General features: G+C 47.4%; 1 protein-coding gene across 1 annotated transcript; it reads right to left on the reverse strand.

The window, feature by feature from the left end:
- Positions 1-894: 894 nt before the first annotated feature.
- On the reverse strand, positions 895-17,188 carry LOC311100943 (transmembrane protein 121-like; the record flags this gene model as incomplete). Its single annotated transcript, XM_084141919.1, has 4 exons — positions 895-1,453; positions 5,910-6,085; positions 13,912-14,060; positions 17,068-17,188. The coding sequence occupies 4 exons, from the start codon at positions 17,186-17,188 to the stop codon at positions 895-897; spliced, it is 1,005 nt and encodes a 334-aa protein (XP_083998045.1).
- Positions 17,189-25,202: the final 8,014 nt, after the last annotated feature.

A 25,202-nucleotide genomic window follows, 5' to 3' on the forward strand; every position in this document is an offset into this window, starting at 1 on the left:
CACCAGAAGGTGCTGTCTTTAACAGAGTAGAGATACTGTTCTTTACACCAGAAGGTGCTGTCTTTAACAGAGTAGAGATACTGTTCTTTACACCAGAAGGTGCTGTCTTTAACAGAGTAGAGAAACTGTTCTTTACACCAGAAGGTGCTGTCTTTAACAGAGTAGAGAAACTGTTCTTTACACCAGAAGGTGCTGTCTTTAACAGAGTAGAGAAACTGTTCTTTACACCAGAAGGTGCTGTCTTTAACAGAGTAGAGAAACTGTTATTTACACCAGAAGGTGCTGTCTTTAACAGAGTAGAGAAACTGTTATTTACACCAGAAGGTGCTGTCTTTAACAGAGTAGAGAAACTGTTATTTACACCAGAAGGTGTTGTCTTTAACAGAGTAGAGAAACTGTTATTTACACCAGAAGGTGCTGTCTTCAACAGAGTAGAGATACTGTTATTTGAATCCACAGCGGAAAGTATTTAATTAACATATTCTAGAGATTATGTTATTTGAATCCACAAGGGAAAGTATTTAATTAACAGAGTCTAGAGAGACTGTTCTTTACACCAGAAGGTGTTGTCCATGTCACTATATTCTCCTTAAGAAGAGTCCACTGTGTTCCAATGATAAAAAACATTCAGATTGGTTTTATAATCTCCTTTCTATCAAGGTTCTTCATAAACATTCTCCATGTCTCTGCTTTATACTGCATAAGGATCCCCTGTGTCCCTTTGATCATTGATAATATCCATACAAGGTTGTTCACATGATGTTGACCATTGCCCTGTAGAGTCCTGACGGTCATACATTATATTGGTACATCCATGTAGATTCTGGTCATATGTTCCTGTGTGTCCTGTGTATAATATCCTGAGGGTCATACATACATGGTATGATCCTGGTCTCAGAGTCCTGTATGTTGACATGTAGTTGTGACCTCTGGCTGAGGGAGGGGCAGAGCTGTCTGGTCCGGGAGGACCACCTGCGGGTGAGGGGTCATCACTATAGAAACAGGTCGTCCAAGACCATGGTTACCATGGTGATGTGGTACAGAGTTCGTCTGTAGTTCCAACCCGAACGCAGGAGGAGTGTTCTGTAACTGCCTCCTGTACTGGACAAAGCTAAAGATCTTTAGTATGATGGCTAACACATTCTTCCCTATCAGGATCCCACTGACCCGGGCATCCCTGTACAGCAGCAGGTTACAGCCTCTGATCAATAGGGTTAGAATATTAATGGTTACCAGGCTGAGGATGGGATATAGCATCATCTTGTGTGGGACTATATTGATGCCCTGCATGGAGATCTCACTAAGAGACACACAGGGAAGGACTAGCAACAGGATGTAACAGTAGAAGAACATCAGTCCTTCAGCCCAGAGAGGGAGACCTTTCTTCAGGGGTTCCCAGAGATTAGCCTGAATATCCAGGATATCTAGCAGGTCCACCACCACCCAGAACAATCTGAAGACAGGAGAGGAATAAGATAATACACCAGAATATGTATTTTATTGTCCATTAACTTACAGGGAATGGACATGTCTTAATGCCCCCCAGAGGGTCTGGAGGCCATGGGCCTGGAGCAGTACCTGTTAGAATGGGTCAGGAACAGTACCTGTTAGAATGGGTCTGGAGCAGTACCTGTTAGAACGGGTCAGGAACAGTTCTACCTTTTAGAATGGGTCTGGAACAGTACCTGTTAGAATGGGTCAGGAACAGTTCTACCTGTTAGAATGGGTCAGGAACAGTTCTACCTGTTAGAATGGGTCAGGAACAGTACCTGTTAGAATGGGTCAGTAACAGTTCTACCTGTTAGAATGGGTCAGGAACAGTTCTACCTGTTAGAATGGGTCTGGAACAGTACCTGTTAGAATGGGTCAGGAACAGTTCTACCTGTTAGAATGGGTCAGGAGCAGTTCTACCTGTTAGAATGGGTCAGGAGCAGTTCTACCTGTTAGAATGGGTCTGGAACAGTACCTGTTAGAATGGGTCTGGAACAGTACCTGTTAGAATGGGTCAGGAACAGTTCTATCTGTTAGAATGGGTCAGGAACAGTTCTACCTGTTAGAATGGGTCAGGAACAGTACCTGTTAGAATGGGTCAGGAACAGTTCTACCTGTTAGAATGGGTCAGGAACAGTTCTACCTGTTAGAATGGGTCTGGAACAGTACCTGTTAGAATGGGTCAGGAACAGTTCTACCTGTTAGAATGGGTCAGGAGCAGTTCTACCTGTTAGAATGGGTCTGGAACAGTACCTGTTAGAATGGGTCTGGAACAGTACCTGTTAGAATGGGTCTGGAACAGTACCTGTTAGAATGGGTCAGGAACAGTTCTACCTGTTAGAATGGGTCAGGAACAGTTCTACCTGTTAGAATGGGTCAGGAACAGTTCTACCTGTTAGAATGGGTCAGGAACAGTTCTACCTGTTAGAATGGGTCTGGAACAGTACCTTTAGAATGGGTCAGGAACAGTACCTGTTAGAATGGGTCAGGAACAGTTCTACCTGTTAGAATGGGTCTGGAACAGTACCTGTTAGAATGGGTCAGGAACAGTACCTGTTAGAATGGGTCAGGAACAGTTCTACCTGTTAGAATGGGTCTGGAACAGTACCTGTTATAATGGGTCAGGAACAGTTCTACCTGTTAGAATGGGTCAGGAACAGTTCTACCTGTTAGAATGGGTCAGGAACAGTTCTACCTGTTAGAATGGGTCTGGAACAGTTCTACCTGTTAGAATGGGTCAGGAACAGTTCTACCTGTTAGAATGGGTCAGGAACAGTACCTGTTAGAATGGGTCTGGAGCAGTACCTGTTAGAATGGGTCTGGAGCAGTACCTGTTAGAATGGGTCTGGAGCAGTACCTGTTAGAATGGGTCAGGAACAGTTCTACCTGTTAGAATGGGTCAGAAACAGTACCTGTTAGAATGGGTCTGGAGCAGTACCTGTTAGAATGGGTCTGGAACAGTACCTGTTAGAATGGGTCTGGAGCAGTACCTGTTAGAATGGGTCTGGAGCAGTACCTGTTAGAATGGGTCTGGAGCAGTTCTACCTGTTAGAATGGGTCAGGAACAGTTCTACCTGTTAGAATGGGTCTGGAACAGTTCTACCTGTTAGAATGGGTCAGGAACAGTACCTGTTAGAATGGGTCAGGAGCAGTTCTACCTGTTAGAATGGGTCAGGAACAGTACCTGTTAGAATGGGTCAGGAACAGTTCTACCTGTTAGAATGGGTCTGGAACAGTTCTACCTGTTAGAATGGGTCAGGAACAGTTCTACCTGTTAGAATGGGTCAGGAACAGTTCTACCTGTTAGAATGGGTCAGGAACAGTTCTACCTGTTAGAATGGGTCAGGAACAGTTCTACCTGTTAGAATGGGTCAGGAACAGTTCTACCTGTTAGAATGGGTCTGGAGCAGTACCTGTTAGAATGGGTCTGGAGCAGTACCTGTTAGAATGGGTCAGGAACAGTACCTGTTAGAATGGGTCTGGAACAGTACCTGTTAGAATGGGTCAGGAACAGTTCTACCTGTTAGAATGGGTCTGGAACAGTACCTTTAGAATGGGTCAGGAACAGTACCTGTTAGAATGGGTCTGGAACAGTACCTGTTAGAATGGGTCAGGAACAGTTCTACCTGTTAGAATGGGTCAGGAACAGTTCTACCTGTTAGAATGGGTCAGGAACAGTTCTACCTGTTAGAATGGGTCTGGAACAGTACCTGTTAGAATGGGTCTGGAACAGTACCTTTAGAATGGGTCAGGAACAGTTCTACCTGTTAGAATGGGTCAGGAACAGTTCTACCTGTTAGAATGGGTCTGGAGCAGTACCTGTTAGAATGGGTCTGGAGCAGTACCTGTTAGAATGGGTCAGGAACAGTTCTACCTGTTAGAATGGGTCAGGAACAGTACCTGTTAGAATGGGTCCGGAACAGTTCTACCTGTTAGAATGGGTCAGGAACAGTTCTACCTGTTAGAATGGGTCTGGAGCAGTTCTACCTGTTAGAATGGGTCAGGAACAGTTCTACCTGTTAGAATGGGTCTGGAACAGTACCTGTTAGAATGGGTCAGGAACAGTTCTACCTGTTAGAATGGGTCAGGAACAGTTCTACCTGTTAGAATGGGTCTGGAACAGTTCTACCTGTTAGAATGGGTCAGGAAGAGTTCTACCTGTTAGAACGGGTCAGGAACAGTACCTGTTAGAATGGGTCTGGAACAGTACCTGTTAGAATGGGTCTGGAACAGTACCTGTTAGAATGGGTCAGGAACAGTTCTACCTGTTAGAATGGGTCAGGAACAGTACCTGTTAGAATGGGTCAGGAACAGTTCTACCTGTTAGAACGGGTCAGGAACAGTTCTACCTGTTAGAATGGGTCTGGAGCAGTACCTGTTAGAATGGGTCAGGAAAAGTTCTACCTGTTAGAATGGGTCAGGAACAGTTCTACCTGTTAGAATGGGTCAGGAACAGTACCTGTTAGAATGGGTCAGGAACAGTTCTACCTGTTAGAATGGGTCAGGAACAGTTCTACCTGTTAGAACGGGTCAGGAACAGTACCTGTTAGAATGGGTCTGGAACAATACCTGTTAGAACGGGTCTGGAACGGTACCTGTTAGAATGGGTCAGGAACAGTACCTGTTAGAATGGGTCAGGAACAGTTCTACCTGTTAGAACGGGTCAGGAACAGTTCTACCTGTTAGAATGGGTCAGGAACAGTACCTGTTAGAATGGGTCTGGAACAGTTCTACCTGTTAGAATGGGTCAGGAACAGTTCTACCTGTTAGAATGGGTCAGGAACAGTACCTGTTAGAATGGGTCAGGAACAGTTCTACCTGTTAGAATGGGTCAGGAACAGTACCTGTTAGAATGGGTCAGGAACAGTTCTACCTGTTAGAATGGGTCAGGAACAGTTCTACCTGTTAGAATGGGTCAGGAACAGTACCTGTTAGAATGGGTCAGGAACAGTTCTACCTGTTAGAATGGGTCAGGAACAGTTCTACCTGTTAGAATGGGTCAGGAACAGTTCTACCTGTTAGAACGGGTTAGGAACAGTACCTGTTAGAATGGGTCTGGAACAGTACCTGTTAGAACGGGTCTGGAACGGTACCTGTTAGAATGGGTCAGGAACAGTACCTGTTAGAATGGGTCAGGAACAGTTCTACCTGTTAGAACGGGTCAGGAACAGTTCTACCTGTTAGAATGGGTCAGGAACAGTACCTGTTAGAATGGGTCTGGAACAGTTCTACCTGTTAGAATGGGTCAGGAACAGTTCTACCTGTTAGAATGGGTCAGGAACAGTACCTGTTAGAATGGGTCAGGAACAGTTCTACCTAATAGAATGGGTCAGGAACAGTTCTACCTGTTAGAATGGGTCAGGAACAGTACCTGTTAGAATGGGTCAGGAACAGTTCTACCTGTTAGAATGGGTCAGGAACAGTTCTACCTGTTAGAATGGGTCAGGAACAGTTCTACCTGTTAGAATGGGTCAGGAACAGTTCTACCTGTTAGAACGGGTCAGGAACAGTTCTACCTGTTAGAATGGGTCAGGAACAGTTCTACCTGTTAGAACGGGTCAGGAACAGTTCTACCTGTTAGAATGGGTCAGGAACAGTTCTACCTGTTAGAACGGGTCAGGAACAGTACCTGTTAGAATGGGTCAGGAACGGTACCTGTTAGAACGGGTCAGGAACAGTACCTGTTAGAACGGGTCAGGAGCAGTACCTGTTAGAACGGGTCAGGAGCAGTACCTGTTAGAATGGGTCAGGAACAGTACCTGTTAGAATGGGTCAGGAACAGTACCTGTTAGAATGGGTCAGGAACAGTACCTGTTAGAACGGGTCTGGAGTAGTACCTGTTAGAATGGGTCTGGAACAGTTCTACCTGTTAGAATGGGTCTGGAGCAGTACCTGTTAGAACGGGTCAGGAGCAGTACCTGTTACGGAGCTCCTCTTTCTTCTTGGACGGCCGTACGTACTCCATGTGGTCTACTGCCACTAGACCTATAAACAGCACTGGGACACAGACCGAGAGGAGGACGGTCAGGGCCTTACGGGCCAGAGCATCCAGAGACCTTCTGTCAGCCTTGTAGTTCTGGTACACAAAGTACACCTGGAGAACAACAAAAAGTAAATCAATCACATTTATTTTATACAGCCCTTTTTACATCAGCAGTTGTCATAAAGTGATTTACAGATACCCAGCCTAAAACCCCAAAGAGCAAGCAGTGCAGTGTCACGCCTACTTCTGCTCCTTCCCTCCAGCGTTCGACGTCGCCGGTCTACTAACCACCGGTCCTGGAAACACACATTGCGCACACCTAGCAACCATCATTGCGCACACCTGCTCCCCATCGTTACACACACCTGGACTTCATCACCACCCTGATTACTCTCCCTTCATATAGCCCTCAGTATCCTCTGTCATTAGACAGTATTGTTTTTGGTTACGTTCGGTACGCTTCCCCTTTTTTGTATTTTCTTCATGTTTATTATTAAACTCACCTTCTGCACCTGCTTCCTGACACCCTGTGTATACGTTACAGAATACTGCCTCTCAGAAATATGGAAGCAGCAGACGTTAAGGATATCTCCCGAACAGGAACACCTACTGTGTCAACACCATGACCAGCTGGGTACGGTAATGGATGAGGTCCTCCACGTTCGCCTGAGGGGATTCATCTCCAACTAGCGGAGGACCCTCTACCACGATTCGTCCCAGCGAGCCAGTCCACCAGCCCATCCAGCAGTCCGCCCAGGTCAGCGATGCCCTATTGTCCCTCCCAGACAAATATGACTGTACTCCATCCAAATTCCGTGGCTTCCTACTCCAGTGCTCTCTCTATTTCGCCCATCAGACAGGAGCCCCCACCACCGAGAGGTCCAAGGTTGCCACGGTCATTTCCCTGCTGACTGGATGGGCGTTGGAGTGGGCTACAGCCGTCTGGGAGAGAGGAGAGGAGGAGCTGGGTTCCAATGAGAGGTTCATGGCGGTCTTCGATCATCCACCTGAGGGCAGAGAGGGATGTGAGCGAATACTCCAACTTCGGCAGAGTGCCCAGACTGCTGCAGACTGTGGCAGCCTCCAGCGGATGGAATGAGCCGGCACTCCGCACCTTATTCAGAATAGGACTGCGCTTAGAGGTCCAGACGGAGTTGGCGTGTCGGGACGACAACCTTTCCTTGGATGCGCTAGCGATGGCCATCTGTCTGATCCATCTGGATAACCTTCTTCGAGAGCGCCGGCAACCCTCCTCGTTTCTCACCTTCCTCTTTTTGCCATCCTGAAACAGAGCCTGAATCCATGGAGGTAAGGGCCACACCTCCCCGCAGCAGAGCGGCGTCGCCGGAGACGGCTGGGGCTGTGTTCCCTATTGCGGCCAGGAGGGGCACCAGCTCCAGCGGTGTCCGGTCCGTTCCAACCCAGGGTCCAAAGGGACAGAAGGACGGCCCTGTGATCATCCATCTCCCAGGGTAGGCGTGAGTATTCCATCATCATTGCTTTCTGCCAAACCCTTCCTTGTTACATTTCACTGGCTGGCTGTCCCTCGCATTGTCTCTACTGCTCTAGTGGACTCTGGTGCTGCGGGTAATTTCATCACAGCACCATTCAACATCACCATGGGACCCCTGCACCAAGAAAGCCTTCCATTCCTCATCACCGAGGCACTGTACATAAAGTCATCCTCGGCCTCCTCTGGCTCCAACGTCATGGCCCCATCATCTCCTGGTCGAGGATGGAGATCACTATCTGGGCACCCGGATGTCGGAAGACCTGCTTTCCCTTACCCTGTGGTTCCACGCTGGTTGAGAGTCCTGTGGTTGCTCCGTCGGTGTTCCAGGCATTCGTGAACGAGGTGTTCTGGGACATGCTTGGGCGTTAGGTGGTCATGTATATCCATGACGTCCTGATCTACTTGGCCACCTTGGAGGATCACGTCGCCCACGTCCGGGTAGTCCTGGGACGCCTCCTGGAGAACCACCGGTACGTCAAAGCAGAGACGTGCCAGTTCCATCAGGCCGCTGTCTCCTTTTTGGGATATCGGATCAGCCCACAGGGAGTGGTTATGGAGGAGAGGAAGGTTGAGGCAGTCAGTTCATGGCCAGTCCCTAGCACCATAAAGGGACTACAACAGTTTTGGGGTTTGCCAACTTCTACCACTGCTTCATTAACTTCAGCTCCATCACCTCTCCTCTCTCCTCAAAGGGTTAGTGTGGAGTCCTGCAGCCGACGAGGCCTTCTGCCTACTGAAGGGGTGTTTCACCTCCGCCCCATTGCAAAAAACACCCAGAACCTACGCTGTCCTGCGTGGTGGAGATGGACGCCTCAGAAGTGGGCGTGGGAGCCGTCCTGTCACAGCGTCAAGGTAATCCACAAAAATTTTATTCATGTGCATACTACTCAAAACAACTGTCTCCTGCAGAGAGGAAATATGACGTCGGCGACCGGGAGCTTCTGGCGGTGACGTTGGCACTAGAAGCAAAGCCGATGCCCTGTCCCGTCTCCACGATTCAGGAGAGGTTCCTGTCCTGAATGCGCCCATCATACTGCCCTCCCGAATCATTGCCCCCATGCTTTGGGATGTAGACACGGAGATCCGCCAGGCTCTGGAGAGGGAACCACGTCTGCTACCTGCCCTCTGGTGCGCAGCTACATTCCGATGGAGGTAAGGGATCGGCTCTTGACCTGGGTGCATCTCTCGTTGCTGGACACCCAGGTATCACCCGCACTATTCAATCTATCTCTAGAAAGTACTGGTGGCCCACCTTGGCACATGACTTCGCTCGCTATGTCAACTCCTGCTCTGTATGTGCCCAAACTAAATCTCCCCGGCACGCTCCAGCAGGGAAGCTCCTTCCCCTTCCCGTGCCTCAGCGGCCTTGGTCTCATCTGACCATTAATTTCGTCATTGATCTCCCCTCTTGTGGTTTCACTACTATTATAGTTGTTGTGGACAGATTCTCTAAATCCTGCCGTTTTATCCCTCTCTCTGGTCTCCCTACCACTCTCCAGGTCGCTGAGGCACTGTTCCAGCAGGTCTTCCGACACTATGGCCTTCCGGAGGACATCGTCTCCGACCGTGGCCCCCAATTCACATCATGGGTATGGAGAAGCGGTACCGGGCAGACCCCCTTCCAGTGTGTTCTGGGATATCAGCCAGCCCTGGCTCCGTGGACCCCGAGCCAGACTGAAGCTCCTGCGGTGGATGAGTGGTTCATGCGCGTAGAGGAGGTTTGGAACGATGCCCACGTGAAGCGCCTCACCGCCACCAAAGTGAGGCTCCCATGTTTCATCCTGGTGCTCGCTTCTGGCTCCCCACCAGGAACCTCCCGCTCCGTCTGCCCTGTAGGAAGCTGCGCCCCCGGTTTGTGGGGCCCTTCAAAGTCCTCCGGAGGGTCAATGAGATAACCTACAGATTACAACTCCCCACTAACTGCCAACTCTCACCCTCCTTTCACGTTTCCCTCCTCAGGCTGGGTGTTCCTGGTCCCCTGGCTGATGCCGTCCCCCACGACACCCCTCTGCCTCCCCTGGACATCGAGGGGACCCCCGCCTGTGCTGTTTGGTCCCTCCTGGACTCCTGATGTCGTGGGGGTCGGCTCCAGTACCTGGTGGACTGGGAGGGGTACGGTCCTGAGAAGCGCTCTTGGCGGACATAATCTATTTTCCATCTCTGCCGTCCAGACCGCTCCTCGCCCTCGGGGCCGTCCTCCTGGCCAGCGTCGCCAAGCGGCCGGAACCCAGCATCGGGGGTGGGGGGGTACTGTCATTCCTGCTCCCTCCCTCCGGCACTCGACGTCACCGGTCTGCTAACCACCGGTCCTGGCAACCTACATTGCACACACCTGGCAACCATCATTGCACACACCTGGCAACCATCATTGCGCACACCTGGACTTCATCACCACCCTGATTATTCTCCCTTCATATAGCCCTCAGTAGCCTCTGTCATCAGGCAGTATTGGTTTTGGTTACGTTTTGTATTTTCTTCATGTTTATTATTATTAAACTCACCTTCTACACCTGCTTCCTGACTCCCTGCTTATACGTTACATGCAGACGCATTTCACAAGGGTCACACATCATTAACCCATAAGACTCTAAGCCAGTGAGGGTTGTTCTACTAAGCTATATGGAATTGTTTTAAGAAGGTCATACCAAGGATCACTTTGATTTAGAATTTTAAGACCCCTTGAAGTATCCCCCCCAAAATTATAAATACATGTATTTTTGGCCTTACTGCTATTAGCCCATATAAACACAATGAATAACAGATTCACTACATGGAATGACAGATAGTCCCCCAAACATTATCTAAAGGAAGTTTGTTCTGAAGTGACTGTCATATCTAAGAGATTCTGGCACTAAACAGTCTTCATATACTGTATACTTCCATTCATTTTATTATTTTTCAACTGGTACCAGGGTACCTTCAGACAAGTCTTGTGAGGCCTGTGGGTGTCCTAGAGCAAAACATCCGATATGTACGTGTTTTGTGAGTCTCACCTTTGCACAGAGGGGACATATTAGACAGAAGTTGGCAGATTGGCTGTACCGACTTCAGACAAGTTCCAAGACTCTTGTGGGAGTACACCATTGTATTCGTTAGAGTCTCATCTTTCCATAGGTGTTATGAAATGTAATGTCATGTAGTATTTTAAACTGTATGTAACTGTCTTATGTTGCTGGACCCCAGGAAGAGTAGCTGCTGCCTTAGCAGGAACTAATGGGGATCCATAATAAACCCCAGGAAAAGTAGCTGCTGCCTTGGCAGGAACTAATGGGGATCCATAATAAACCCCAGGAAGAGTAGCTGCTGCCTTGGCAGGAACTAATGGGGATCCATAATAAACCCCAGGAAGAGTAGCTGCTGCCTTGGCAGGAACTAATGGGGATCCATAATAAACCCCAGGAAGAGTAGCTGCTGCCTTGGCAGGAACTAATGGGGATCCATAATAAACCCCAGGAAGAGTAGCTGCTGCCTTGGCAGGAACTAATGGGGATCCATAATAAACCCCAGGAAGAGTAGCTGCTGCCTTGGCAGGAACTAATGGGGATCCATAATAAACCCCAGGAAGAGTAGCTGCTGCCTTGGCAGGAACTAATGGGGATCCATAATAAACCCCAGGAAGAGTAGCTGCTGCCTTGGCAGGAACTAATGGGGATCCATAATAAACCCCAGGAAGAGTAGCTGCTGCCTTGGCAGGAACTAATGGGGATCCATAATAAACCCCAGGAAGAGTAGCTGCTGCCTTGGCAGGAACTAATGGGGATCCATAATAAACCCCAGGAAGAGTAGCTGCTGCCTTGGCAGGAACTAATGGGGATCCATAATAAACCCCAGGAAGAGTAGCTGCTGCCTTGGCAGGAACTAATGGGGATCCATAATAAACCCCAGGAAGAGTAGCTGCTGCCTTGGCAGGAACTAATGGGGATCCATAATAAACCCCAGGAAGAGTAGCTGCTTGTCACGCTCTGGCTCCGGGACTCTTTATGTTGAGCCAGAGTGTGTTCGTTCTGTGTGGGTTATTTCTATGTTGGGTGTTCTAGGTTGTTGTTTTCTGGGTTGGCTTAATTGACTCCCAATCAGAGGCAACGAGTGTCAGCTGTTCGCTGGTTGTCTCTGATTGGGAGCCATATTTAAACTCTGTTTTCACTTTGTGTTTGTGGGTTCTTGTTTCGAGGTAGTTTAGTTTCACCGTGTACTGTCACGTTATCGCCTTTGTTTGTTTTGATCGTGTTTCATTTATTAAAGAAGATGTTTGCTTGCAACGCTGCGCCTTGGTCTACTCCTTACCTTGACGTTCGTGACAGAAGAACCCACCTTAACCAGACCAAGCAGCGTGTTCAGGAGCCATCGCTGGCAGATCTCCGTGGCAACCTCGACTGGATCAAGCAGCGTGACGAGGAGAGAGGATGGACGTGGGAGGAGATGATTGCGAGTTTGGCAAGAGGGAGAGAGGCCTTGGCCACGGGGAGGAGAGACCCCCAGGAAATTTTTAGGGGGGGGCTCACGACGTCGGGGCAGCAGGTGTACGGGTTAGAGCGGTGCAAAGCGTTGGCAGAGAAGGCCGCCAGGTTAGGGGGGCCACTGGGCACAGAGGAGAGGGAAAGTGTGGAGGCACGGCGAGAGGTACTGGGGTGTGTTACCAGTCCGGTCCGGCCCGTTCCTGATCCCTGCGTGGGGCCAGTGGTGTGTGTCCCCAGTACGGTCCGGCCTGTTCCTGCCATTCCCACCAAGGCAGTGGTGCGCGTCGTCAGCCCAGCCCGGCCTGTTCCTGCCATTCCCACCAAGTCAGTGGTGTGCGTCGCCAGCCCAGCCCGGCCTGTCCCTGCTCCACGCACAAAGCCTACGGTGTGCGTCGCCAGCCCAGGCCGGCCTGTCCCTGCTCCACGCACAAAGCCTACGGTGTGCGTCGCCAGCCCAGCCCGGCCTGTCCCTGCTCCACGCACAAAGCCTACGGTGTGCGTCGCCAGCCCAGCCCGGCCTGTCCCTGCTCCACGCACAAAGCCTACGGTGTGCGTCGCCAGCCCAGCCCGGCCTGTCCCTGCTCCACGCACAAAGCCTACGGTGTGCGTCGCCAGCTCGGCCCGGCCAGTTCCTGCTACTCGCACCAAGCCAGGGGTACGAGTCGTCAGCCTGGTTCAGCCCGTTCCTGCTACTCGCACCAAGCCCGGGGTGCGAGTCGTCAGCCAGGTCCGGCCCGTCGCTGCTCCACGCACCAAGCCAAGGGGGCGCATCGTCAGCCAGGTCCGGTCCGTTCCTGCCTCACGCGCCAAGCCAGGGGTGCGCGTCGTCAGCCTGGTCCAGCCCGTTCCTGCTACTCGCACCAAGCCAGGGGAGCGAGTCGTCAGTCCGGCACAACCCGTGCCTGAGTATTCGGTGCCAATTCAGGTACCGCTCAACTGCTCCACTAAGGAGCTGAAGCCTACCGCTCCTGCTACGTCCAGTCCAGCTCCAGCCAGCAGGGCCAGACCGGACCAGGGGCGCTATGGGGGGTTTGTTGTAGGGTTTTGGTCAAGCCCGGAGCCGGAACCGCCGCCGTGGAGGTATGCCCACCCAGCCCTCCCCTGTTTTGCTATTTTGAGGCGCGGTCGCAGTCTGCGCCTTTAGGGGGGGGTACTGTCACGCTCTGGCTCCGGGACTCTTTATGTTGAGCCAGAGTGTGTTCGTTCTGTGTGGGTTATTTCTATGTTGGGTGTTCTAGGTTGTTGTTTTCTGGGTTGGCTTAATTGACTCCCAATCAGAGGCAACGAGTGTCAGCTGTTCGCTGGTTGTCTCTGATTGGGAGCCATATTTAAACTCTGTTTTCACTTTGTGTTTGTGGGTTCTTGTTTCGAGGTAGTTTAGTTTCACCGTGTACTGTCACGTTATCGCCTTTGTTTGTTTTGATCGTGTTTCATTTATTAAAGAAGATGTTTGCTTGCAACGCTGCGCCTTGGTCTACTCCTTACCTTGACGTTCGTGACACTGCTGCCTTGGCAGGAACTAATGGGGATCCATAATAAACCCCAGGAAGAGTAGCTGCTGCCTTGGCAGGAGGAAGTAATGGGGATCCATAATAAACCCCAGGTAGTGAGGGGTCATAATAGTTTGTAGGCCAAACCGTTTGGACTTTACAGATGATTTCGTGAGAAAACCGGTTTTCGGGATGTCTCATGGTCTGACAAACACCGCTCTAGCTCTGTCACCTTTCACCGCAGATGTGGAAGTGCGACATAGGCGGATGCGGTGGATTGAGACGCATCAAATGCAAAATAATAGCTATCTAGTTTAAACTGACAGATTTTGATAGGGATGTTTTTATTATGCTAATTTCATTTCTGCGGGGGCGCGGACATCGACCTTAGTTTATATATTTTTTTTATAATAGAACAACATTTAAAAAATGAAACAACAAAATGACAACAACACAACAAAATGAAAATGCAAATACCTTGATCTCCAGGACAAAGATATAGAGGAACCAGAGTATCATGGCGTAGCCTCGCTTGGCGGTTCGCACCTCGGCCCCAACCCAGAGCGCCACGTACCGCAACACGATGAGGAAGCAGAGGTCACCTACCATCACCATGATACAGATACCTGTTCGTCAGAAAAATGTGTTATTATTATTATTAATAATAGTTGTTTTAGATTTGCATGTTTGTAATTCCAATGTTCCTGCACTATGGTTTATATAATAGTATTGTTCTAATTATCATGCTCCTGCACTGTTTTTTTGGGGGTGTAGATTATCTTTAATATTGCAGATAGATTGTAACTTCCATCAATGTAATTGTCCGCATCACTTCCCCCATATGTTTTTTCTCTCGCATATACAGTGGGGAGAACAAGTATTTGATACACTGCCAATTTTGCAGGTTTTCCTACTTACAAAGCATGTAGAGGTCTGTATGATCACATTGTATGATTTTTAAGTAAATAATTTGCATTTTATTGCATATATCATCCAATAGGCTTTGATTACATTTCCAATATCCTCGCCCACGTGGAAATTCAGGGTAGAGTAATGTATATGCCAATTATATGATGGTCTGACTGCATTCTGTTCCCTATCAACACTTTTTAAACTTTTGGTGCCAACGAGAATGACATACAGTGGGGAGAACAAGTATTTGATACACTGCCGATTTTGCAGGTTTTCCTACTTATGAAGCATGTAGAGGTCTGCAATTTTTATCATAGGTACACTTCAACTGTGAGAGACGGAATCTAAAACAAAAATCCAGACAATCACATTGTATGATTTTTAAGTAATTAATTTGCATTTTATTGCATGACATAAGTATTTGATCACCTACCAACCAGTAAGAATTCCGGCTCTCACAGACCTGTTAGTTTTTCTTTAAGAAGCCCTCCTGTTCTCCACTCATTACCTGTATTAACTGCACCTGTTTGAACTCGTTACCTGTATAAAAGACACCTGTCCACACACTCAATCAAACAGACTCCAACCTCTCCACAATGGCCAAGACCAGAGAGCTGTGTAAGGGATAAAATTGTAGACCTGCACAAGGCTGGGATGGGCTACAGGACAATAGGCAAGCAGCTTGGTGAGAAGGCAACAACTGTTGGCGCAATTATTAGAAAATGGAAGAAGTTCAAGATGACGGTCAATCACCCTCGGTCTGGGGCTCCATGCAAGATCTCACCTCGTGGGGCATCAATGATCATGAGGAAGGTGAGGGATCTGCCCAGAACTACACGGCAGGACCTGGTCAATGACCTGAAGAGAGCTGGGACCACAGTCTCAAAGACAACCATTAGTAACACACTACGCCGTCATGGATTAAAATCCTGCAGCGCACGAAAGGTCCCCCTGCTCAAGCCAGCGCATGTCCAGGCCCGTCTGAAGTTTGCCAATGACTATCTGGATGATCCAGAAGAGGAATGGGAGAAGGTCATGTGGTCTGATGAGACAAAAATATAGCTTTTTGGTCTAAACTCCACTCGCCGTGTTTCGAGGAAGAAGAAGGATGAGTACAACCCCAAGAACACCATCCCAACCATGAAGCATGGAGGTGGAAACATAATTATTTGGGGATGCTTTTCTGCAAAGGGGACAGGACGACTGCACCGTATTGAGGGGAGGATGGATGGGGCCATGTATCGCGAGATCTTGGCCAACAACCTCCTTCCCTCAGTAAGAGCATTGAAGATGGGTCGTGGCTGGGTCTTCCAGCATGACAACGACCCGAAACACACAGCCAGGGCAACTAAGGAGTGGCTCCGTAAGAAGCATCTCAAGGTCCTGGAGTGGACTAGCCAGTCTCCAGACCTGAACCCAATAGAAAATCTTTGGAGGGAGCTGAAAGTCCGTATTGCCCAGCGACAGCCCCGAAACCTGAAGGATCTGGAGAAGGTCTGTATGGAGGAGTGGGCCAAAATCCCTGCTGCACTGTGTGCAAACCTGGTCAAGACCTACAGGAAACGTATGATCGCTGTAATTGCAAACAAAGGTTTCTGTACCAAATATTAAGTTCTGCTTTTCTGACGTATCAAATACTTATGTCATGCAATAAAATGCAAATTAATTACTTAAAAATCATACAATGTGATTTTCTGGATTTTTGTTTTAGATTCCGTCTCTCACAGTTGAAGTGTACCTATGATAAAAAATTACAGACCTCTACATGCTTTGTAAGTAAGAAAACCTGCAAAATCGGCAGTGTATCAAATACTTGTTCTCCCCACTGTAAGAAAGAAGTCAAGATGACTAGCTTGATTGAGTCTCCGCCATGTATATCTCACTAGATCAGGATATTTAAGCCTCCATATATCTACTTTCTAATGTATCCATGACATTCACGATTTCCTTAAGAGCATGAGGGTGATAGTTTGTGGTGTGATTTCCTTTACGGTCCATTGAGCTATTTAAAACAGTATTATAATCTCCCACCATAATAATAGAGTTTTGAATTGCTTGTAGGGTTGATAATTTATTATATATATTGTCAAAGAAGTGTGGATCATCATTATTTGGTCCATAAAGGTTAATGGGCCATATCTGTTTATGGTCCAATAACATATTTAAAATAATCCATCTACCTTGCGGATCTGTTTGGACAATTTGCACATTCGGATCAAAATTACTGTTAATTAATATCATCACCCCTTTTGAGTTTCTTTGCCTATGGGAGAAGTATACCCCCCCCCATTCCTTTTTCCACGCAACTTCATCTAGAATTGTTGAATGAGTTTCCTGTAAACAATAGATATTATATTCCTTCTCTTGGAGCCATGTAAATATTGTTCTTCTTTTGTTATTATCTGCTAAGCCATTACAATTATAACTGGCTATACTTATTTCACCACATACCATAATGAGATACAAGTTTCAAATCTATTTATCATTATATGTTTTGTAATTCTCCTGCTCCTGCACTATGGTTGTTATAATTTTATTTTTGTAAAATTCCCATGCTCCTGAATTGTGTTAATAATTCCTTATTATGTCCTATGTATTATTTTTTCATTTGTAAACACGGCACACTTGTAAAAGAGACATCGATCTTAATGGGACTTCACTGACTGAATAAAGGTTTATCAATATTAATAATAATAATAATAATAATAATAATAATAATACCGATCTTCCTGGGCCCGTGGTTCTGTTCCACCAGATAGGCATCGATCAGGGCCATACTGCTCATAATCAGCAGGGTGGACAGGCAGACAGGGGGCTGGTTGGTGGGAGGGGGGGGCACCATCCTGACTGAGGCAGGAGGAGGTCTGTTGGGGAGGGTGTAGTGTGGTCCTCAGCTAAATAAAGGCAAGTTAGACGGGACTGTTACAGTAGACTGTAATTCTCCACTCCATGGCTGGGGTTTTCACGGGGGGAGGGAGGGAATAGGGGGAGGTTAGTGGAGGGAGGGAGGGACGGAGGGTGAGGGAGGGAGGAGGAAGGGAGGAGGTAGGAGGAGATTTGTGGAGGAGCTAGGGAGGAGGGAGGGAGGAGATGTGTGGAGGAGGTAGGGAGGAGAGAGGGAGGAGGGAGGAGGGAGGAGAGAGAGAGGGAGGAGGGAGGAGGGAGGAGAGAGGAGAGAGAGAGGGAGGAGGAAGGGAGGAGGTAGGAGGAGATTTGTGGAGGAGCTAGGGAGGGAGGAGGGAGGAGGGAGGAGAGAGGGAGGGAGGAGGGAGGAGAGAGAGAGGGAGGAGGGAGGAGGGAGGAGGGAGGAGGGAGGAGAGAGAGGGAGGAGGGAGGAGAGAGAGAGGGAGGAGGAAGGAGAGAGAGAGGGAGGAGGGAGGAGGGAGGAGAGAGAGAGGGAGGAGGGAGGAGAGAGAGAGGGAGGAGAGAGAGAGGGAGGAGGGAGGAGAGAGAGAGGGAGGAGGAAGGGAGGAGGTAGGAGGAGATTTGTGGAGGAGCTAGGGAGGGAGGAGGGAGGGAGGAGGGAGGAGGGAGGAGGGAGGGAGGAGAGAGAGAGGGAGGAGAGAGAGAGAGAGGAGAGAGGAGAGAGAGAGGGAGGAGGGAGGAGAGAGAGAGGGAGGAGGGAGGAGAGAGAGAGGGAGGAGGGAGGAGAGAGAGAGGGAGGAGGGAGGAGAGAGAGAGGGAGGAGGAAGGGAGGAGGTAGGAGGAGATTTGTGGAGGAGCTAGGGAGGGAGGAGGGAGGAGGGAGGGAGGAGAGAGAGAGGGAGGAGAGAGAGAGGGAGGAGAGAGGAGAGAGAGAGGGAGGAGGGAGGAGAGAGAGAGGGAGGAGGGAGGAGAGAGAGAGGGAGGAGGGAGGAGAGAGAGAGGGAGGAGGAAGGGAGGAGGTAGGAGGAGATTTGTGGAGGAGCTGGGGAGGGAGGAGGGAGGTTTGTGGAGGAGGGGTACGGCGGGTCCTCAGTAGACTGTAGTGTTTCTCACGATGCCTGATGGCTGGGCTATTGACAGTAGTGCTGCATAGCTCTCCTCTTGGGGAGGTTGTGGGGGAAGGAGTCACCAAAGATCCTTAGTCTCCCAGTATGGAGGCAGTTTAGACAGTAGTGCTTCTCTCCATGGCTGAGAGTAGTGTGTAGTGTTGGCTGTCAGAGTGATATTCTCCCCCATCACTCCTCTCCTGGCTGTTACTGTTAGAGAGATTTACTCCCTCCCCTCTGTTGGATATTACTCTTAGAGAGTGTTACTCCCTCCCCTGTGTTGGCTGTTACTGTTAGAGAGTGTTACTCCCTCCCCTGTGTTGGCTGTTACTGTTAGAGAGTGTTACTCCCTCCCCTGTGTTGCCTGTTACTGTTAGAGAGTGTTACTCCCTCCCCTCTGTTGGATATTACTCTAAGAGAGTGTTACTCCCTCCCCTCTGTTGGCTGTTACTGTTAGAGTGGTGCTCCCTCCCCTGTGTTGGCTGTTACTGTTAGAGAGTGGTGCTCCCTCCCCTGTGTTGGCTGTTACTGTTAGAGAGTGGTGCTCCCTCCCCTCTGTTGGCTGTTACTGTTAGAGAGTGTTACTGTGTTGGCTGTTACTATTAGAGTGGTGCTCCCTCCCCTCTGTTGGATATTACTCTTAGAGAGTGTTACTCCCTCCCCTCTGTTGGCTGTTACTGTTAGAGTGGTGCTCCCTCCCCTGTGTTGGCTGTTACTGTTAGAGAGTGTTACTCCCTCCCCTGTGTTGGCTGTTACTATTAGAGTGGTGCTCCCTCCCCTGTGTTGGCTGTTACTGTTAGATAGTGGTGCTCCCTCCCCTGTGTTGGCTGTTACTTTTAGAAAGTGGTGCTCCCTCCCCTGTGTTGGCTGTTACTGTTAGAGAGTGGTGCTCCCTCCCCTGTGTTGGCTGTTACTGTTAGAGAGTGGTGCTCCCTCCCCTGTGTTGGCTGTTACTGTTAGAGAGTGGTGCTCCCTCCCCTGTGTTGGCTGTTACTGTTAGAGAGTGGTGCTCCCTCCACTGTGTTGGCTGTTACTGTTAGAGAGTGGTGCTCCCTCCCCTGTGTTGTCTGTTACTGTTAGAGAGTGGTGCTCCCTCCCCTGTGTTGTATGTTACTGTTAGAGAGTGGTGCTCCCTCCCCTGTGTTGGCTGTTACTGTTAGAGAGTGGTGCTCCCTCCCCTGTGTTGGCTGTTACTGTTAGAGAGTGGTGCTCCCTCCCCTGTGTTGGCTGTTACTGTTAGAGAGTGGTGCTCCCTCCCCTGTGTTGGCTGTTACTGTTAGAGAGTGGTGCTCCCTCCCCTGTGTTGGCTGTTACTGTTAGAGAGTGGTGCTCCCTCCCCTGTGTTGGCTGTTACTGTTAGAGAGTGGTGCTCCCTCCCCTGTATTGTCTGTTACTGTTAGAGAGTGGTGCTCCCTCCCCTGTGTTGGCTGTTACTGTTAGAGAGTGGTGCTCCCTCCACTGTGTTGGCTGTTACTGTTAGAGAGTGGTGCTCCCTCCCCTGTGTTGTCTGTTACTGTTAGAGAGTGGTGCTCCCTCCCCTGTGTTGGCTGTTACTGTTAGAGAGTGGTGCTCCCTCCCCTGTGTTGGCTGTTACTGTTAAAGTGTGGTGCTCCCCCTCTCTTGGTCAACATCCAGGTTGCTAACATGATTTCCACATATCAATCAATCCTGGGAGAGAGGCTGAAGCCAGAGACATCTCTGAGCCAGAGACACCTACAGACAGACACACAGTGACCCTGAGTTAGTAAATTGTGTTGCTTGGCAAGAGGTCTCTAAACACTCAACATGCCTCACCATCGGCAATATGATCAAACTGAGTTACTTTCCTCTAATATCCTATAATATCCTCTCCACATATTCACAATAGATAAACAGTTTCTCCCGTTGTTGGATTTAATTATAATACCAAAGGCTTATTTTAATTAACATTGCAGAGAGAGAGAGAGAGAGAGAGAGACACAGAGAGAGAGAGACAGAGAGGCTACTTGTCTACTTACTTGTATCTGTCTTAGTGCTCAATTATGCTGATAGCTACCATCCATGGGGCTATTGAGATTCAGAGCCCACTGGTGGTGAGGCTGTAGGTTCAGAGCCCTCAGAGCCCAGTGTGGATGCTGGTCAGTTCAGAGCCCAGTGTTGAGATCCAGAGAAGAGGTTAGGAGCCTAGTGGTTATAGGTTCAGAGCCCTTAGAGCCCAGCTTTAATCCATCAGAGACCAGAGAGCTGCTTCTCTCTCATGTTAATAATCCAACAGTCATGGATATGTCTTTAAGCTGGAGAGAAATCCCAAAATATCCCAGTGATGATCCACACAGCAGTCAGACGGAATCAGAGACGTTGTCTTAATGGTCAAAGACCATTTTCAGTTTATACAACCCATGAAAAGAGGGGATATTCTCCTTGTGCAGAAGCAAATAGTTGTTTGAAGCTCCACTCACGACCACATCAAAATAAAAGTTATTCCTGGTGAAAAACATCCTCTAAAAAATATAGTTCTCCCCTCGAAAAGCTAATCAGATTGTGTGTGTGTCTCTGTGTGTGTGTCTCTCTGTGTGTGTGTCTCTGTGTGTGTGTGTGTCTCTCTGTGTGTGTGTGTGTGTCTCTGTGTGTGTGTGTGTGTGTGTCTTTGTGTGTCTCTCTCTGTGTGTGTGTGTCTTTGTGTGTGTGTTTGTGTGTGTGTGTGTGTCTGTCTGTGTGTCTCTGTCTGTGTGTCTCTGTCTGTGTGTGTGGTGGGTTGTAGGGAATCCTTTGAATGCAGCGAGTGTCCTCCTCCTCCTCCCCCTCCTCCTCCTCCTCCTCCGATCCACGGCCGGTGTGTGTGTTCTGTGTGTGTGTGTTCTGTGTGTGTTCTGTGTGTGTTCTGTGTGTGTGTGTTCTGTGTGTGTGTGTTCTGTGTGTGTGTGTTCTGTGTGTGTGTGTGTCTCTCAGCTGTCTCTCAATGAGTCTCTCTGCCCCCAGGTTGTCGCGGTGCAGCTCTCTCTCCTCCTGTCAGGATGTTACAACAGGAGCATAAGGACTGGTAGCTCTTCTGTCTCCTCTGTCCTCAGTATGGTCTGGTCCGTCCTCTCCTTTGGTTTCTTGTCCTTGTTTTCTCCTGCTCCTGCTCCTGCACACACTGTGTGACGCTGACACCCGGTAGACCGCAGCTGCAGAAAGAGAGGGAAGGAGGGAGGAGAGGGACTGAATACGTATCTGCTGGGAGGTGGGGAAGAAGAGCCAGCCTTGTGCAGCTTCAATGAATGGTGCTCTCTCTCTCTCTTTCTCAAATCTAATCAAATTGTATTTGTCACATCAACCAACTACAACAGGTGTAGACTTTACTGTGAAATGCTTGCTTACGAGCCCTTCCCAATGACGCAGAGTTAAAAAATAACAATAAAAAGACAAATAGTAGAACAAGATGAATAAAATACACAAGAATGGAGTTATTTACAGTACAGGAAGTAGCAGATCACTATGGACCTTTATACAGAAATAAACACATTACTATGGAGCTACTGTATAAACAGGAAGTAGCAGATCACTATGGACCTTTATACAGAAATAAACACATTACTATGGAGCTACTGTATATACAGGTAGTAGCAGATCACTATGGAGCTACTGTATATACAGGAAGTACCAGATCACTATGGAGCTACTGTATATACAGGAAGTAGCAGATCACTATGGACCTTTATACAGAAATAAACACATTACTATGGAGCTACTGTATATACAGGAAGTACCAGATCACTATGGATCTACTGTATATACAGGAAGTAGCAGATCACTATGGAGCTACTGTATATACAGGAAGTACCAGATCACTATGGAGCTACTGTATAAACAGGAAGTACCAGATCACTATGGAGCTACTGTATAAACAGGAAGTACCAGATCACTATGGACCTTTATACAGAAATAAACACATTACTATGGAGCTACTGTATATACAGGAAGTACCAGATCACTATGGATCTACTGTATATACAGGAAGTAGCATATCACTATGGAGCTACTGTATATACAGGAAGTACCAGATCACTATGGATCTACTGTATATACAGGAAGTAGCAGATCACTATGGACCTTAATACAGAAATAAACACATTACTATGGAGCTACTGTATATACAGGAAGTAGCAGATCACTATGGAGCTACTGTATAAACAGGAAGTAGCAGATCACTATGGAGCTACTGTATATACAGGAAGTACCAGATCACTATGGACCTTAATACAGAAATAAACACATTACTATGGAGCTACTGTATAAACAGGAAGTAGCAGATCACTATGGAGCTACTGTATAAACAGGAAGTACCAGATCACTATGGAGCTACTGTATATACAGGAAGTAGCAGATCACTATGGAGCTACTGTATATACAGGAAGTAGCAGATCACTATGGAGCTACTGTATATACAGGAAGTAGCAGGTCACTATGGAGCTACTGTATATACAGGAAGTAGCAGATCACTATGGAGCTACTGTATATACAGGAAGTACCAGATCACTATGGAGCTACTGTATAAACAGGAAGTACCAGATCACTATGGAGCTACTGTATAAACAGGAAGTAGCAGATCACTATGGACCTTTATACAGAAATAAACACATTACTATGGAGCTACTGTATATACAGGAAGTACCAGATCACTTTGGATCTACTGTATATACAGGAAGTAGCAGATCACTATGGACCTTAATACAGAAATAAACACATTACTATGGAGCTACTGTATAAACAGGAAGTAGCAGATCACTATGGAGCTACTGTATATACAGGAAGTAGCAGGTCACTATGGAGCTACTGTATATACAGGAAGTAGCAGATCACTATGGAGCTACTGTATATACAGGAAGTACCAGATCACTATGGAGCTACTGTATAAACAGGAAGTACCAGATCACTATGGAGCTACTGTATAAACAGGAAGTACCAGATCACTATGGAGCTACTGTATAAACAGGAAGTACCAGATCACTATGGACCTTTATACAGAAATAAACACATTACTATGGAGCTACTGTATATACAGGAAGTACCAGATCACTATGGATCTACTGTATATACAGGAAGTAGCAGATCACTATGGAGCTACTGTATAAACAGGAAGTACCAGATCACTATGGAGCTACTGTATAAACATGAAGTACCAGATCACTATGGACCTTTATACAGAAATAAACACATTACTATGGAACTACTGTATATACAGGAAGTACCAGATCACTATGGATCTACTGTATATACAGGAAGTACCAGATCACTATGGAGCTACTGTATAAACAGGAAGTACCAGATCACTATGGACCTTTATACAGAAATAAACACATTACTATGGAGCTACTGTATATACAGGAAGTACCAGATCACTATGGAGCTACTGTATATACAGGAAGTAGCAGATCACTATGGAGCTACTGTATATACAGGAAGTACCAGATCACTATGGAGCTACTGTATAAACAGGAAGTAGCAGATCACTATGGATCTACTGTATAAACAGGAAGTACCAGATCACTATGGACCTTTATACAGAAATAAACACATTACTATGGAGCTACTGTATATACAGGAAGTAGCAGATCACTATGGAGCTACTGTATAAACAGGAAGTACCAGATCACTATGGAGCTACTGTATAAACAGGAAGTACCAGATCACTATGGACCTTTATACAGAAATAAACACATTACTATGGAGCTACTGTATATACAGGAAGTACCAGATCACTATGGAGCTACTGTATATACAGGAAGTACCAGATCACTATGGAGCTACTGTATATACAGGAAGTACCAGATCACTATGGACCTTTATACAGAAATAAACACATTACTATGGAGCTACTGTATAAACAGGAAGTACCAGATCACTATGGATCTACTGTATAAACAGGAAGTAGCAGATCACTATGGAGCTACTGTATATACAGGAAGTACCAGATCACTATGGACCTTTATACAGAAATAAACACATTACTATGGAGCTACTGTATATACAGGAAGTAGCAGATCACTATGGAGCTACTGTATAAACAGGAAGTACCAGATCACTATGGAGCTACTGTATAAACAGGAAGTACCAGATCACTATGGACCTTTATACAGAAATAAACACATTACTATGGAGCTACTGTATATACAGGAAGTACCAGATCACTATGGAGCTACTGTATATACAGGAAGTACCAGATCACTATGGAGCTACTGTATATACAGGAAGTACCAGATCAATATGGACCTTTATACAGAAATAAACACATTACTATGGAGCTACTGTATAAACAGGAAGTACCAGATCACTATGGATCTACTGTATAAACAGGAAGTAGCAGATCACTATGGAGCTACTGTATATACAGGAAGTACCAGATCACTATGGAGCTACTGTATATACAGGAAGTACCAGATCACTATGGAGCTACTGTATATACAGGAAGTACCAGATCACTATGGAGCTACTCTATATACAGGAAGTAGCAGATCACTATGGACCTTTATACAGAAATAAACACATTACTATGGATCTACTGTATATACAGGAAGTACCAGATCACTATGGAGCTACTGTATATACAGGAAGTACCAGATCACTATGGAACTTAATACAGAAATAAACACATTACTATGGAGCTACTGTATATACAGGAAGTAGCAGATCACTATGGAGCTACTGTATATACAGGAAGTAGCAGATCACTATGGAGCTACTGTATAAACAGGAAGTAGCAGATCACTATGGAGCTACTGTATATACAGGAAGAAGCAGATCACTATGGAGCTACTGTATATACAGGAAGTACCAGATCACTATGGAGCTACTGTATATACAGGAAGTAGCAGGTCACTATGGAGCTACTGTATATACAGGAAGAAGCAGATCACTATGGAGCTA

This window comes from Coregonus lavaretus, assembly GCF_964263955.1.
Source record: "Coregonus lavaretus genome assembly, chromosome: 25".
Classification (NCBI taxonomy): Eukaryota; Metazoa; Chordata; class Actinopteri; order Salmoniformes; family Salmonidae; genus Coregonus; species Coregonus lavaretus.